General features: G+C 51.2%; 6 protein-coding genes across 6 annotated transcripts; 3 read left to right on the top strand and 3 right to left on the bottom strand.

Moving 5' to 3' along the window:
• Positions 1-862: 862 nt before the first annotated feature.
• On the top strand, positions 863-2,504 carry PFICI_03557 (uncharacterized protein; the record flags this gene model as incomplete). Its single annotated transcript, XM_007832138.1, has 3 exons — positions 863-1,172; positions 1,253-1,869; positions 1,947-2,504. 3 exons carry the CDS (start codon positions 863-865, stop codon positions 2,502-2,504), a joined length of 1,485 nt encoding a protein of 494 aa, XP_007830329.1.
• A 229-nt stretch (positions 2,505-2,733) lies between these two features.
• On the bottom strand, positions 2,734-4,262 carry PFICI_03556 (uncharacterized protein; the record flags this gene model as incomplete). The annotated part of the gene is made up of 6 exons (XM_007832137.1): positions 2,734-2,840; positions 2,950-3,121; positions 3,220-3,588; positions 3,665-3,741; positions 3,822-4,118; positions 4,187-4,262. The coding sequence occupies 6 exons, from the start codon at positions 4,260-4,262 to the stop codon at positions 2,734-2,736; spliced, it is 1,098 nt and encodes a 365-aa protein (XP_007830328.1).
• Positions 4,263-5,601: 1,339 nt separating this feature from the next.
• On the bottom strand, positions 5,602-7,110 carry PFICI_03555 (uncharacterized protein; the record flags this gene model as incomplete). Its single annotated transcript, XM_007832136.1, has 2 exons — positions 5,602-6,724; positions 6,797-7,110. The coding sequence occupies 2 exons, from the start codon at positions 7,108-7,110 to the stop codon at positions 5,602-5,604; spliced, it is 1,437 nt and encodes a 478-aa protein (XP_007830327.1).
• A 1,269-nt stretch (positions 7,111-8,379) lies between these two features.
• PFICI_03554 (uncharacterized protein) lies at positions 8,380-9,679 on the top strand (the record flags this gene model as incomplete). The annotated part of the gene is made up of 2 exons (XM_007832135.1): positions 8,380-9,000; positions 9,113-9,679. The coding sequence occupies 2 exons, from the start codon at positions 8,380-8,382 to the stop codon at positions 9,677-9,679; spliced, it is 1,188 nt and encodes a 395-aa protein (XP_007830326.1).
• Positions 9,680-10,361: 682 nt separating this feature from the next.
• On the top strand, positions 10,362-11,147 carry PFICI_03553 (uncharacterized protein; the record flags this gene model as incomplete). Its single annotated transcript, XM_007832134.1, has 1 exon — positions 10,362-11,147. One exon carries the CDS (start codon positions 10,362-10,364, stop codon positions 11,145-11,147), a length of 786 nt encoding a protein of 261 aa, XP_007830325.1.
• A 1,018-nt stretch (positions 11,148-12,165) lies between these two features.
• PFICI_03552 (Mitogen-activated protein kinase) lies at positions 12,166-13,387 on the bottom strand (the record flags this gene model as incomplete). Its single annotated transcript, XM_007832133.1, has 4 exons — positions 12,166-12,542; positions 12,597-12,978; positions 13,028-13,223; positions 13,275-13,387. 4 exons carry the CDS (start codon positions 13,385-13,387, stop codon positions 12,166-12,168), a joined length of 1,068 nt encoding a protein of 355 aa, XP_007830324.1.
• Positions 13,388-14,601: the final 1,214 nt, after the last annotated feature.

The following is a 14,601-nucleotide window of genomic DNA, read 5'->3' as shown; positions in this document are numbered from 1 at the left end:
GAGCGGTTAAGTACCCGTACCTATTTGTTGACCTGCCAGAGTCTACCTAGAATGCTGTACCAAGCACGCCCTCAAAGTGATGAGCTTTTGAACGGTCTCCAAAGAGAGTAAGAAATTAACGGGGTAATTTGTACACTATGCGTAGGAGCAGAGATGCACTGTACATGTGTAATAAAAGACTCGTATTGAAATATAGAAGGGTGGTGGAATTTGGTTGGTGGGAAAGCAGCAAGAAGCATTTGATAATAATGCACAAAAAGTACCAACGCTACACCGGCCATCCATCGGGGAAAAGTTGCTACGAGTATCAACTCTTAGTTTCGTTGGATGAGTAATTAGCTATGGAATGAATGGATAACTGGCACGCCCTTCGAGGTTTGGCCGACGACCTTTTTTGCAGGATTAAAGAGGGCGGAAATCTTCCTATTCGGAGTTGCAACCCCGCTCAAGTGGACTTTTGCTAGTTTGGGACTTGCCTGTATCCACCCCCGTGAATGCGCCCAACTTTACAATGCAGAATGTGTCAGGGGACTGGTGGGACTGTCTCCGATGCGGAGGAATATCCGGGGCAAGGATAAGTCACTATGAACCTCGGTGGAGTAGCCGGTTTTTGTAATTTGAATTGTATTTTGACGTCTGGTCCTGAACCGTGACCCGTTGCTGATTGTCTTTCATGGGCTACACATAGTCCCCGTATATAGTCTGGAATCACAAGGTAGAAAACAAGACCAGTCTCCTTGATAAGATTCACCGACACTACGGGCCACTTGCATTTTGCCTCGGAACTGACCACGAAATCGGTTCTACTGCCCTAACCTGACCCGGCCTCTTGCGCCAAGGGAAATACCAAGAAATCATGACCATGTCATCATCATCGTCAAAGTCGGTGGAAGAGCAACTGCCTCGGGATGTTGAGAAGCAAAACGACCACATAGAACCCGCCAGTAGCGGTCACTCGGACAGCGACGAAACCAAGCAATCCAAAGAACACGATGTGAGCGCCGAGGCAGGCGAGGAGGAGGACTGGAACGTACCACCGGAACCAGATATCTTGGATACGGACGCCGAAGGTGTCGGTGGCACAATTGCCAGAGTGCTCAGCCGAATATCCACGAATGCAAGTTGGAATCCGGGCCCGCCACCGGACGGTGGTCGGGCGGCATGGATATGCGGTATGCTTTCCCCATCTAATCGAGTGAATAGTCAGCAACATGAGACGTTTTTGGCCGTTTGAAACTGATACGATAGCTAGCACTATGCGGCCATCTTGTGATTGCAAACACTTGGGGTTTTATTAATAGCTTTGGTGTTTTTCAATCCTACTACACCTCGCTCCTAGGACGTCCACCATCTGATGTCTCATGGATCGGTTCGATACAGATCTTCTTGACCTTCTTTACAGGAACTTTTACAGGCCGAATCACAGACGCCGGTTTCTTCAGGCCGATCCTGCTTCTAGGAACCGTTTTGATTGCTCTGGGAATCTTCACCACTTCGGCTGCCACACAATACTGGCAGTTCATCTTGAGCCAGGGAATATGTATGGGACTAGGCAACGGTTGTCTGTTTTGCCCGGCCATCTCTGTTGTCTCGACATATTTCGAGAAGAAGCGGTCCCTAGCCATTGGCATCACGGCAGCCGGCTCGGTGACGGGAGGACTCGTGTTTCCTGCCATGGCGCGGCAGCTGCTTCCGTCGATTGGATTCGGCTGGACCATTAGAGCCATAGGTTTCGTCCAGGTCGGCACTCTTCTCATTACCAATTGCTTCATGAAGTCCCGGCTACCGCCGCGAAGGACAGGCAGTATCGTCGAGTGGGGCGCCTTCAAGGAGCCCGAATATGTCTTTTATGCCCTTGGCATGTTCTTTGTAAGTGTAACCCAATGCTTGTTGTCAGTGTGTCTTGTTGGCCCGTTTTGCATACTAATTAAAGGTGGTGATTGCAGAATTTCTGGGCCGTCTACTTTGGCTTCTACTACATTGCCTCGTTTAGTCGCACCGCCATCACCCCGACCCTCTCGTACACGGACTCGCTTAACCTCCTGCTCCTCATGAACGGCATCGGGCTCATTGGCCGACTGCTGCCCAACCACTTTGCCGACACGGTGGGGCCGCTCAACATCATGATCCCGACGTGCCTCATCACGGGCGTGGCGCTGCTGTCGTGGATCGCCGTGCACACGCCGGCGCAGCTCTACGCCTGGACCGTCTTTTACGGCATCGCGGCCGGCGGCATCCAGTCCCTGTTCCCCGCGGGCCTGTCGAGCCTGACCACGGACCTGCGCAAGCGCGGCACCCGCATGGGCATGACGTTTACCATTGTCAGCTTTGCCGTGCTCACCGGCAACCCCATTGCCGGTGCCATCATCACGGCCGAGGGAGGGGGGTACATCGGCGCTCAAGTCTTTACCGGCGTGAGCATCTTGGTGGGTATGACGTTGATTTTCCTCGTGCGGGTCTCGCGCCAGAGAAGGTTGAAATGTGGTTGGAGATTGAAGATGTAAGTAGAACAAGTATAACTTTCCTGGTGGCAATTACCATCAAGTATATACAGGTGCATGATGGACTAGACATATAGGCTTTACATATAAAAGTAACTCGTACGACCCACCATGACTGCCAGGCAGGATTCTAAGCCCATATTGCCAAGTCATGAAATCTGGGGGAATAATGATTAATACTGTCTTGAACGTACTCCATTTACTTATCAGTATCTACTGTATCGTGACATGTTTACTGGAAATACTGGCCCGTGAAACCAGGCAGGATCTCTTTGCCTTCACTGGACTCGTAGCTCGTGCCCTTCTTTTGCTGCCATTGCTGCTTGAGGGTGGTGAACTCTGTTGATAATGGTCAGTCAGACAAGATTCTTTTCTATTCCCCTCCCATGTACCTGTTTCTCTGTGCCTCGAGCGCGGAAAGGGTCAATGGGGAATTCTGGGAACTTACCTCCCATGGTCGGAACACGGTGTCCGCCCTTTTCAAACTCATTTTGGGTGAATCCGGCTCGCTTCAACACGGGCGAGTCAATGGTCTTGAGCGAAAGATCGTTTTGTGGTCGAGCAAAGTAGAGCAGGCCCAGACGGTCGACGTGTCGCTGGTCCTTTGGCGGCACGGATACCTATACCCAAAGTTAGAATTCATTTCAATATCTCTTCCAAGAGCGGTGGGAAAGGGTGAATTTGCAAGGTTTCTAAATGAGCAGAGGCCAAGACATACTCGGTGCACTGTCGACTTGATGTAGCCGCCCGTGAGGAAGCTGAGGGCATCACAAGTGTTGACCGTCAAGCTGCCGTCGAGGGGCTTGGCCCACTTCCAGTCGCCCGTCTCGTGGTCGCGGATCTGCAGCGCGGCAACGGGCTGGCGGAAGAGCAGGGTAATGGTGCCAAGATCAGTATGGCCGCGCGACCAGAGCCCGTCTGACAGCTGCTCAATCTCCTGTGGCGAGAACTTGGAGTACTTCATGTACCGTAGGTGCGACTCGTCGTGCTCCTCCCACTTGTGCACCTTGGTGAAAAAGTCTGGGGGCAGCTCCAGAGCCAAGGCGATGAGGTGGTTCAGCGGGTCAAGCACCTTGTCGTGGAGGTTCTAAATGGTTTTTCGTGTCAGTCGTCACGTACATGTGGTTTAGATCAAGTTATAATGAGTTTTTGGTCAAGTCTACCTTGGCGAAACCTTCAATCTCTTCCAGGTTGTCCTTCAATAACTGGGGAATCGGCTGGGTAATGTGTCCATCCTTGGCTATACGTCAGGCACTTAGTAACGTCCCTTTGTCATGGCAGCAATACCAAGGAGAGTTGGTATCTGGTACAATCACTTACTCGCCATGTTCCAGACCTCGGTCTTGTCAACGACACCACCGCTCAGTACGCGACGGCCAGCCGGCCGGTAGCCGTTATAGTCACCCGAGTCCAGGTCGGGGACGTACTTGAGCTTGTCCTCGAGCGGCAGCTCGTAGAAGCGCTGGCCCAGGGCAAACTGTCGGTCGACTGCGTCTTGGGAAATGCCATAGTTGGTCACGTAAAAGAAACCCTTGGTGCGGATGGCCTCGATCAGTGTCTGCGCCAGCTCGGCGTTGCCCTCCTCGGTGCCATACTTGGACAGATCAATGTTGGGGACTTTTGTTTGCTTGCAGTTAGTTGGACCAGAATCAAAGGGAGTATAGTGATCAAGACGAGAAGCGTACGTTCTGCCCATTCTAGGTTCTCCTTTGTCTCTGGGACATGGCTATACTGATACAGTTGGCTTTCGGCGTGAGGCATCTTGTTCGATGGGTTGAATATTGATAATGATTCAAAAGGAAACAAATACAAAGTTTGACGATTCCAATGCGGGATGGAAAGCTGTAAGCAATTGGGGTATAAGCGACAAGAGATAATTTTCAGCAGTTGGAGACTCTGGATATTCTTGATTTCAAATTGACTCCAAGACACACGCCCGCTTTATACCCAGCCTTTGTATAGCCTCCGGAGATTAACAGGACCCCAAGTAAACCCAACTGACCTAGTCTGATATAGTAGTATAGCAAGCATTGTCTCATACGTCTATCATCTTTCCCCTCCCTCTCCCTCTCCCCAAGCGGGCCTCCCCCGATACTCCGGGTCCACCACCGAGGCCCGTCGTCCAACCCGAGTGCGCGGAAGGACGATTTCGTCATTCCCATGGCGATGGCGCAACACGTCCGCGCATCACACATGGGCGAGATGGGTGCGGGATAACGTGATTGACAGGTTCGGATTCCCGGACCCGATTATACGCTGGGTTTTTTTGGCTGCAACCTTCCGAAACAGACAAAATGATGATAGTCTTTTCTCTTCCTCTCTCTTATCTACGACATCTTGTTCGTCGGGGTCATGATGCTCGACACGAGGGCTTGGCTATAATACTGCGTATCAAGGCCTCACACATGTTATTTAATCATATGGTGTGCTCGCTATTGCCTTTTGCTGCACAATGCAACAGTGTGGCTGTATTGGACCATCCACCAAGCGAGACAAATTCCAAAAAAAAAAGTGATTGGACGTCGCACACAACATCTCGATCATTGTTGGCAATTTTGAAGAGATTTTCAACGTTCTATACGTACTGATCAGTAGGTTATTCTGTCTCTGACTCGACGGCTTCTCGGCAACGTTACAGTATATTTCCAAGCACCATCTCTGAACTGATGGTTCCGGTCGTCATTTTGCTGTTCTGAATAGTCAGAGTATATTCTCATAACTTATGGATTCCGGACATGACAAAACTACCCAGCATAGTTCTTCGACCATCAATGCATGAGGCAAGGCATTTCCCGTTTTACTCATTGAGGTGGTCTTCCCGTTTCCCATTGCTTCAACAGAATATTCACTTGGACTTGTTAATATTTTGAGTAACTTCGGCCCAAAATTGAGTATAGTCTAATGATTGATGCCCTTTGATCGATAGCTTCTGGACATCTTTATCAGAGGTTGCTTCCCGTGGCTCTTGTTGTTGTTGTCGTTTTCCCCAAGGGTTTTGGCGGAAGAAAACAAAATGTTCACTACCAAAATGTGCCGTCAGTATTTTATTTCACCCATAATCAAAGCTATAGCCATCGAAGAATGTGAAAACGAGCATTGCTTACGTTCCTCGGCGGTCCGGGTCAAAACCTCTGACATAGTCATTGCGGCCAAGACAAATCTGTGCATAGGGCAGAGAAGACAGAACAAGTTGGCCAGCAACCGTGGCAAGCTGTTCCACCCGAACTCGGTCTGTTCTCCGGGTACGCAGTTCCCGGTCCGCCCATAGCATTCCAAGTTGTGAGTATAGCGCAAAGCCCATCAAGTCTGATGTCTCCTCTCGTGGGTGCTTGGCCATGGCCCCGAGATCATCATCGTCGTCATTGGGCATCTTTTTGTTAATCAGACCAACCTCTTTGGCTACCCCTTGGGCTGGGATGAAAGTGACGCTTAACTCTGGGTCCGACACGGTACTTCGGTAGATGGCTACTGACTGACACATGTCGTTAAAGCGACTCGGCGAATCGCTCCTGAGCAACTTGCGACTGTTTTCACTCATGGAGGCCGTCATATCCAGCCTGGCAATTCTTTCGGCAACTTTGAGGCGGTACCCTTGGCCTCCGGGCATCCTGTCGAGGCCAGGATCCGAGGACATTCGAATAATGTCCGCGGGCAGCTTCTCATCCTGGATCTTCTGGGAGTTTTCGGAGAAACGAAGCCATTCTGAACGAGACAAACTTTGCGGCGGCCAATCCACTTGGCGGCCAGCCACATCATAGACGGCCAGGGCGGGGAATCTGGTGACGTATTGGAGGGACTTGTGTGTAACGAAATCCTCGCCCCATATTCTGAGGACTCGGAGAGAAGGAAAGGACACGGTATTGGTGCTTTGACTGCTCACGGCGGACCATTCGCGCAAAATGCTGTCAGAGACTCGTGGAAATATAGCTGCCTGCTGCGGATCTCGAGGCTGGATAATTTCGAGGACGCCAAGGTTCTGCATCGTTGATAAAGCCAAGAGATGGCTTGCTGGGCAAGAGACGCCTTCGGCTATGGTGAGATGCGCAATAAAGTCAAGTCTTTGGGACGACAAGGGCACAAGGTAGGTCGACAGAGGGGCAATGGGCCTCTTGACATGCTGGACTTGCCGCCAGAGCGAAATGGGGACTTTGCCACTTTCCGGGCGGGCTTCTTTGGGAGATAGATACTTGATGAACACCTTCCAAGCGTGAAAGGGGACGGATCTGTGATCGTGTTAGTAGCTGTTCAACGAGCGAAGATGTTTATTGAATTGGCCCATGTATGTCTCTACTCACTTTTGGGTAGCCTGGCCATGAAACCAGATATCCCAAAGAATACGCGTAGGCACGTGTTCAAAGGCGTCTTCCTCGATGATTCCGACATTTTCCCACAATTTGGACCGGCACATGGCAAATAAAGACGACCTGATGGGAATGGGGCCGGGGGAGGGCGTGCGCCTTCTCTTGCGCTTCTTGGAAGATGAGTTGGTCGCAATAGATCTACGGTGCCAGTCCTGGGACATGGAAGCCATATTACGATTCATACGTCTGGCCGAGATCTGTCCCTCGAGGAAGACGAGACCAGAATCCGGATCGTACTTGTGATTCATTTCGCCTGTCTATAGATTTCCCTGCAAGAGGAAATCGCAATGGCTCGTGATATTAATTCTCCAGTGTTGACGAGCCACGGAAATGATGAAATCGCATGCTATTGTTGACTCCTCTGTGCTACGTGGGGGTATGTAGTTGAAACAGAATGCATCTTGCTCATATTCTAGCATGCAACTTGTAAGTCTCAACTCATGCCATGTCGCGTTATGAAGCAGGTCGACAAGTCAGTTGTGTCGGACAAGCCGGGGCCTGGTGGGCAGGTTGCGAGGTTGTTGTAACTCGTAGTCTCAGTGCAAATGGCTGGGCGCTGGTTCGCAATCCACGAGGACACTTTGGTGGGTGGGCTACACCTACATTTTCTTTCACAGCCAAGAGCATATATTGCGGCACATGTCTTTGTACATTTAATTTTCTACGAAGTGCGTAGGTGAGCAGTACTTACTCAGCCCTCATTGAATTGATTCAATGGCCAACCCCTACTGTTGTTCATCACAAACTCCACCGCTGTTTATCAGCTTCGGCCTCGCATCCACTATACACGCGCCTACACAAAATCTAACCCAAGTCACAAGTACCAGGAGAACGAACAAATAGGCCGATATCATCAGAGTCAGATAAGCACGCAAACCGAAGCCTGCAGCGTCAGCAATAATTCTTATGGGCGACTTGTCCTCAACTCTTGCGCATTTCTTTTCTGCTCTGTGAAGCTAGTAGGACCCGTCGCCTAGACTGACTGGGTGCCGGTACCTTGCCTTACGTGCCCTGATTTGCCTTGCAGACAGGCACCTGTACAGGGCCCTTGTTCGGATAGCGGCCGCTATACTTGGCGCTACGTTGGCAACCTTCTAGTAGTGTATGTAGCATGTCTCTACCAATGTACCCCTCGCTAACAGTACATACATAGGTACGTGCCTTGTGGTGGCCCATCGTCATAACTCGGTAACTCCACCAGGATCAGCAAGCACTTTAACGAGGCCAAGTTGTCGTTGCTGTCAAGTCAGATACTGTCATCGTCGCCCACTTCATGTACAAACTGCTTACCTCCTCCGTCGCTGTCGACTGGTCAACTGGAATAATTTCCTCTACATCTTAAAGGAGACACGCCGTTTCACGTCCTGCCAACTACGATTAGTCTGGTGCCTCTCGTTCATTCTTTGTCTCCTTCACTCAGTCTCCCTCTCCGAATCCAGTCTGGCCGATCTGCAGACACCCCCGCCTACCATTGCCCCAGCGCATCACGCGACAGATATCACATCGTAGCGTACATCATGAGCAGAGCGAGCAGCCGGGTTCCTTCGCCGCACGATTCCGGCGTTCTCATCCCGGGACTCGACTCCATTTCAAACTCCAACGGCACATCCACCAATGCGGGAAACTCACGCCCCGAGTTCCAAGCCCAGCAACAACAATATCAGCAGCAGCCACAATATGAAGAGTATGGCATCAGCTCCATGATTTCGGGCTGGTTTGGCCGGAGGTTCGGACCCTCGCGGTCCAATTCACAGCTGAGCGCCGGCGCCGGCAGCATGCATAGCAGTCGTACATTCCCTACCGACCACCCCTCGAGCTTCGGCGACGGCATCAGCACACCCTTTACGCCTCCTCGGCCCTCTCGGTCGGCCAGCCCATTCGTCATGCCCGACTACGAGCCGCTGATCTTGACCGGCTACCGCCAGGACACGGACCGCGGGGCCCAACTGCTGAGCACAAGCATTGGCGAGGCGATACGCATGAATTTCCCCGAGCGCCTGAGGATATGCGAGGAGTGGAAACTAGTCTACAGTTTATACCAGAACGGCAGCTCATTGTCGACCCTGTACAAGCTCTGCGATGAGTTTAGAGGGCGGAGGGTAGGCTTTATTCTAGTCGTGAGGGATGGCTCTGGAGGTGTAAGTAATTGCTGTGTATTTCATTTTGCAAGGACTATATCATGACAGCAGCCTTGGATGATTATCCTTTCTCTTTTCCTTTATGCTTGGCTAACCACAAGACTCTATGCAGACGTTTGGTGCTTATCTCACAGAAGCTCCGCACATCGCATCAGGCTATTATGGAAACGGAGAGTGCTTTCTGTGGAAAGCTTCAGTACATGTCAGCTTGCCGCCTCCGCCATCAGATCCAAGTGCTGATCTGCTCACCGGCACATCCACAACTATCCACTCGCCCACCTCGACCAGATTCCCTTCCGAGCACCTGACGCCAGAAGCGCCAAGTCCACCAAACAACAAGCTGGAAGCAGCACAGATGGAAGATCACTCCATACGTTTCCAGTACTTTCCATATGTGCCTCCAGATGTGCGCCACGGCAAGCACGACGAGGGACCAGAAGATCCCTGGGAGATGTCGAGGGATCGAGACCAGTTCTACTTTATCAGCTCCGAGCGCTCATTTCTCGCCCTCGGAGGTGGAGAGGGCCACGATGCTCGTTATGGACTCTGGTTAGACGACGGCTTCAACCGTGGTCAGAGTGCCAAGTGTGGCACCTTTGAGAACGATCCTCTCAGTGACGAAGGAGAAAAGTTTGACATTGTCGGTGTCGAACTCTGGGTCGTCGGTGCCACTTCATGATGGCTTGGTTAGCTGGGCCTTGGTAAGAAATGGCTACTGTTTGGTGATTTGAATGGTTTTTATGAATGATACCCAAAACGCAAAAAAGAGAAAATATGAGGAGGGGGACGGCACACGATGAACATACTCCCGAATAGGACTTTCATGTAAGTTGAGATCTGTAAATTCAAGTCTCCCATTAGCACTCCTTGAAATGGATCAATGTGGGCTTCTGATGAGACTATAGACCGGGTCACTAGGAATGGCAAACTCCTATCAAATCTAAACAACAGATTTCAAAATTATACTGTGTTCGACCGCGTGATACCCTATGTATAGTCCCAAAAAGACCCAGTTACACCACTTCAGGTACTGCCGTGATATATGTAAGACAGGACTACTCACTGCGTCCCAAGCTCTAGCTAGTATTTGAAAGACGTCATATGTACGAATGCATAACATATCCCCGCAATGCCCGGACCGCTCCAACTCATGAACCCTTTGAGAGTTTCCAGTATAAATCAAAGTCTACCGAGTGCAATAACAGCTTGGGAGTGGAAAGTTACTGCTTAATCAAGGCTCAAGATCATCATTTCCCAATGGCACCCAAAGGTTTTGCAATTCTTATTGGGGCTGGTAAGTCAGACCTCTGTCCTATATAAGCTTTCACTTATATAAGGACCAGAATTTATTCTTCTGCACCATGGCTGATAACTCTTCTTTCTTACCAGGCCCAACATCAGGCGCCGGCATTGCCCGCGTACTGGCAGACCCAGAGCAGGGAAACCTTGCCGTGGCCCTTTTGGCGCGCAACAAGGAGAATCTAGAATCACTATGCAATTCCCTGCGCCAGACGTCCCACGGCGGCGTGCTATATCCGTTTCCCTGTGATACGCGCCCGGCCAACCTTCGCCGCGTCTTTGGCGAAATCACGGCCCACGACGCCTTTCAAGGTCTCCCGCTCGAACTGGCCATTTTCCACGTCAAGCACGCCCTCAAGGCGCCGTATCTCGAGACGGATCCCGCCGACTTTGAAAAGAGCGTCGCCGAGTACGCCACGGGGGCGTTTGCCTTTGGGCAAGAGGCCCTGCGGCAGTTCTACGCCCAGGCCGAGGGGGGCCAGACGGTCCTGAGCCCGAGCCACCCGGCCAAGAAGGGCACCGTCATCTTCACGGGGACGCTGGGCGCGCTGCGCACCAACGAGGGGTTCGGCGCCTACGGCGCCGGCCGCAGCGCCGTCCGCGCCGTCGCCCAGGCCCTCGGCAAGGAGCACTCGCGCCACGGCGTCCACGTCGTGCACACCATTGCCAATGGGCCCATCAAGGACGTCGTCGCGGCCGATGGGCAGCAGCAGCAGGATGACGGCATCCGTGCCGGCAAGACCATGAGCGCCGAGAGCGTCGGCCGGACGTACCTCTGGCTCAGCCGCATGCCGCCCGACTTGTGGGTGGACGAGCTGGATATGAGACCTGCTCAAGAAAAGTGGTAAACTTGTGTCATGATTCCGGGCATAAAGGTGTCGCCGTCGAGGGAATAACATGAATAAAGCCTATTGAGCATGTCCGTAAAACCAAAAGATAAAAGGTCAAATCTTTAAACACAAGGTCGATTCAAATGTACCATTCTTATTAATATGCAAAATATATCCCCTCATTGGTCTGCTCCGTTATGAAAGACATACTTTGAACTGCTTCCGTGTCAACATCGGCGCGGTCTCTCTGTATGCAACGCAAGAGCCGTTCGCAGACTCCGCATCCGTTCCGTATCTCGCCAGTGGAAAACGCCGTCATGGGAAGTCCGGCTCCGTTCACTGCAATTTTAACCCTAGCAAAGGCAATGAATGACTTTGTGTCACACCGAGCTAAGCATGGCATTAAGAGGTTCCTATACAAGCTCTCATTTTTGCACTGCTGTAATACTGGCTTGGTTGACCAAGACATGAGATCCAAGGCAAACATAATTCATGTAACAGGTGCAAATTGCACATCTTTCTTGACTAGCTTTACTATAGAAGAGACATTTCCATTCATTTTCTCGTGAACGTTTATGTAGGAAAACACCTGGACATGTTGGGAAAATAGAAAAAAAGAAGGAGCCATATCCATCCTTGCATCTATCCATCCAACCCTCTCAAAAAAACAGAGTCGGGGTATCGTCGACTAAAGAGTTCTCCAGGCGCTCCCCTCTTTCCTGATGCCATGAGCTTCTGGCATGGCTTAAAACCATACTGGCTTCTCGCAATTCTCTACATCCTTTAGACAAGGACTTGAGAGACTGGAATCCAGCTCGCAGAATTCTTGCCTACTGCTTTTAAAGGCTTGCTGCAAACCTTTTGGCATCGCCGCACCGCATGCCTTTTTCACCATGCCAAATCGTCATACTCGCCATTCTACCATCAAAGTCAACGCTGACGTGAAGCACATGCCACTGGTTCAAAACAAGAGCTTCCATCGCATTTCCTTTCCATCCCGTTTGAAGCGGCATTCTCTAGAGACCAGTGGATCCATTTACCGCATAATCTCCTGGTAGATGAGCTGCTTCAGTTGCTCCTTGCTCAGGTTGTCCTTGTGCTTGTCGAAATCAAAGAACTCCTCGGGGATCGGGGGCGCAGTAGGCTCATCCTCAGGGTCGTGATAAGGCTCAAGGTACGGGTGCTTGAGAGCGTCCTCGACAGTAATGCGCTTAACTGGGTTAAAGGCCAGCAACTTCTCCAGCAGGTCCAGGGCCAAGTCTGACGTCTTGGGGAACAAGGTGCGCAGGGGAACCTTCTTCTTGAAGGGGAGCGAGCGAATATACTCTCTGGCACGGCGCGACTTGATGCCGTAGTAATCCTCCATGGTCGGAGTTCCCAGAACGTCCAGGATCAGAGTGAGCTGGTGGTGGTCTATCAAATTCTATGAGTACCATGACATTAATTTGGCGGGGAAAAGCGACTTACAGTCTTTGCCGGGGAACAGGGGCTTGCCACTGAGCATCTCAGCCAGAATACAGCCAACACTCCAGACATCAATGGCCTTTGTGTACTCCTTGAAGGTCAACATGATCTCGGGGGCACGGTACCAACGGGTGGCGACGTATTCAGTCATGAAACCCGAGTTGTCCTCCTGCGAAGCGGCGGAACGTGCGAGACCAAAGTCGCAAACCTTCAAGTCGCAGTTGGCATTCAGGAGCAAATTGCTAGGCTTCAGATCTCTGTGGAGGACATTTGCTGAGTGCATAGCCTTAAGAGCACGCAGGGTCTGATAAATGAAGTACTGGCAATGGTCGTCGGAAAGGTCCTGAGTGCGAATAACTCTGTGCATGTCCGTCTCCATGAGTTCCTGCAGGGGTTAGCGATCAAGTTATTTGCATCAGTGGCAGGGCGCATACCTGGATGAGATAGACCTCGTTGAACGTCTCATAGTTTCGGGGCTTCTGGATATCCAGGATGGAGATGATATTCTCGTGGTTGAAGTAACGCAGAAGCTTCATCTCTCTGAGGGTTCTCAGACAGAACATGGAGTGGTCAAAGGGAGTGATCTTCTTGATGGCCACCTTTTGGCCTGAAGGCTTGTGAATTGCCGAGCTTCGCCTTTGTTAGCAGATGATAGAACGATAAGATGCATTTTTCACTTACCAAACAACTCCATAAGCACCCTCGCCAACCACATCCTGAATGTCGTACTGCTCACTCACATTGAAGGAGATCTTGCGGGACCCCGCGGGGTTGGGTGCCTGAGCTCGTGACATGATCTATACGTGCTTGTATCTCAAGAAAGAGTCTGGCCTAAAAATATCGAAGAAATATCGTCTATATAGACTTCCAAAGATCGTTGAATGTCAGAGCTCAAAAAAGTTGGCTCGCTCTGTGTTGTATTAGAGATTGATACGTAAAGCCTCCAGTCGGGCCTGCCCGAAATCGACAGAGGGCTTTTTTGGTAGATTCGCGGGTGGCTTTATTCGCCTCGGTGTCCAAGAGATTCCTCTTTGACCAAATCGGTGCCAGTAGATGGGCAGTTTGATGTTATTCCTTTGTAGAGGACCGAGTGTACCGAGTTCAGCGGTCGACGGGTTGTTGCAGGTCTGTCTGTATCTGAGAACAAGCCCCAAGAATTAGCCGTGATGCCTAAGCGGGCGGATGAACAAAGGGAACCGAGCAATGACAAAGTGCAGTGAGCTGCATATGGGAGGAAAGGGGACAGGTTTATTGCAGACGAGCGTCGGGACGATCAGTTGACAGGCCAGCGCTTGCCTCAGATGTCTGACAGCAAGCAGCCGGCTTGTATGGCCAGTGATCCGCCTGGCGGCGACGTCTGTGCGAATGGTGATGCGGGTGTTGCAGGCTCGAGTCCGCTCGGATGACGAAAACCTTGGTATGCCGGAGGCTTCTCTAGCTGGGTTGTCTGAGAGTGTGCTGGGGGTCCTGCAGAATCGCCCTTTTCTTTCTTTCTTCAGAGCCGTTGAGAAACCTGGGCGCGGATCATCTGGGTGGATTCGGCCCAGGTTTGACGAAGCAGAATACTGGCGATATTTGGGCGGTTGAACCCCGCAGGCAAAGGCAAAAGCTCTATCGAGTAGCTTACGAATTGAGTTTCGACAGAACTCTTCAGACGTCTTCGTCCGGTGTATTGGGTTCTGGAATCCAGATAGAGGGCGATGAGGGCAAAAGAACAGGCAATGGCTCACACAGTCAGATAGAGAAAAAGACAAAAAGAGAGTCTCTTCTCGTCTGAAGATGCAAGTTGTTGCGCTGTTCCTGTATGATCTTCGTGAGGGGTAATAGGGAAGCTAGGTAGGTACTCAACTCACCTCTGGGTTTGTGTCGGCTTGATTGCGAATTGCCCCGCAGAGGACTTTTGACAGATGGGACGGTGGAATGAAGGCACGAGATACCTAGGTAACTCGAGAGATTTCTTTTTGGCGGGTTTCAATGGGTACCAAAAGGTGATGCGATACTTGAATCG

The sequence above is a fragment of the Pestalotiopsis fici genome (assembly GCF_000516985.1).
Source record: "Pestalotiopsis fici W106-1 unplaced genomic scaffold PFICI_Scf_2, whole genome shotgun sequence".
Lineage (NCBI taxonomy): Eukaryota > Fungi > Ascomycota > Sordariomycetes > Amphisphaeriales > Sporocadaceae > Pestalotiopsis > Pestalotiopsis fici.
This window is presented reverse-complemented; position numbering and strand designations above follow the sequence as displayed.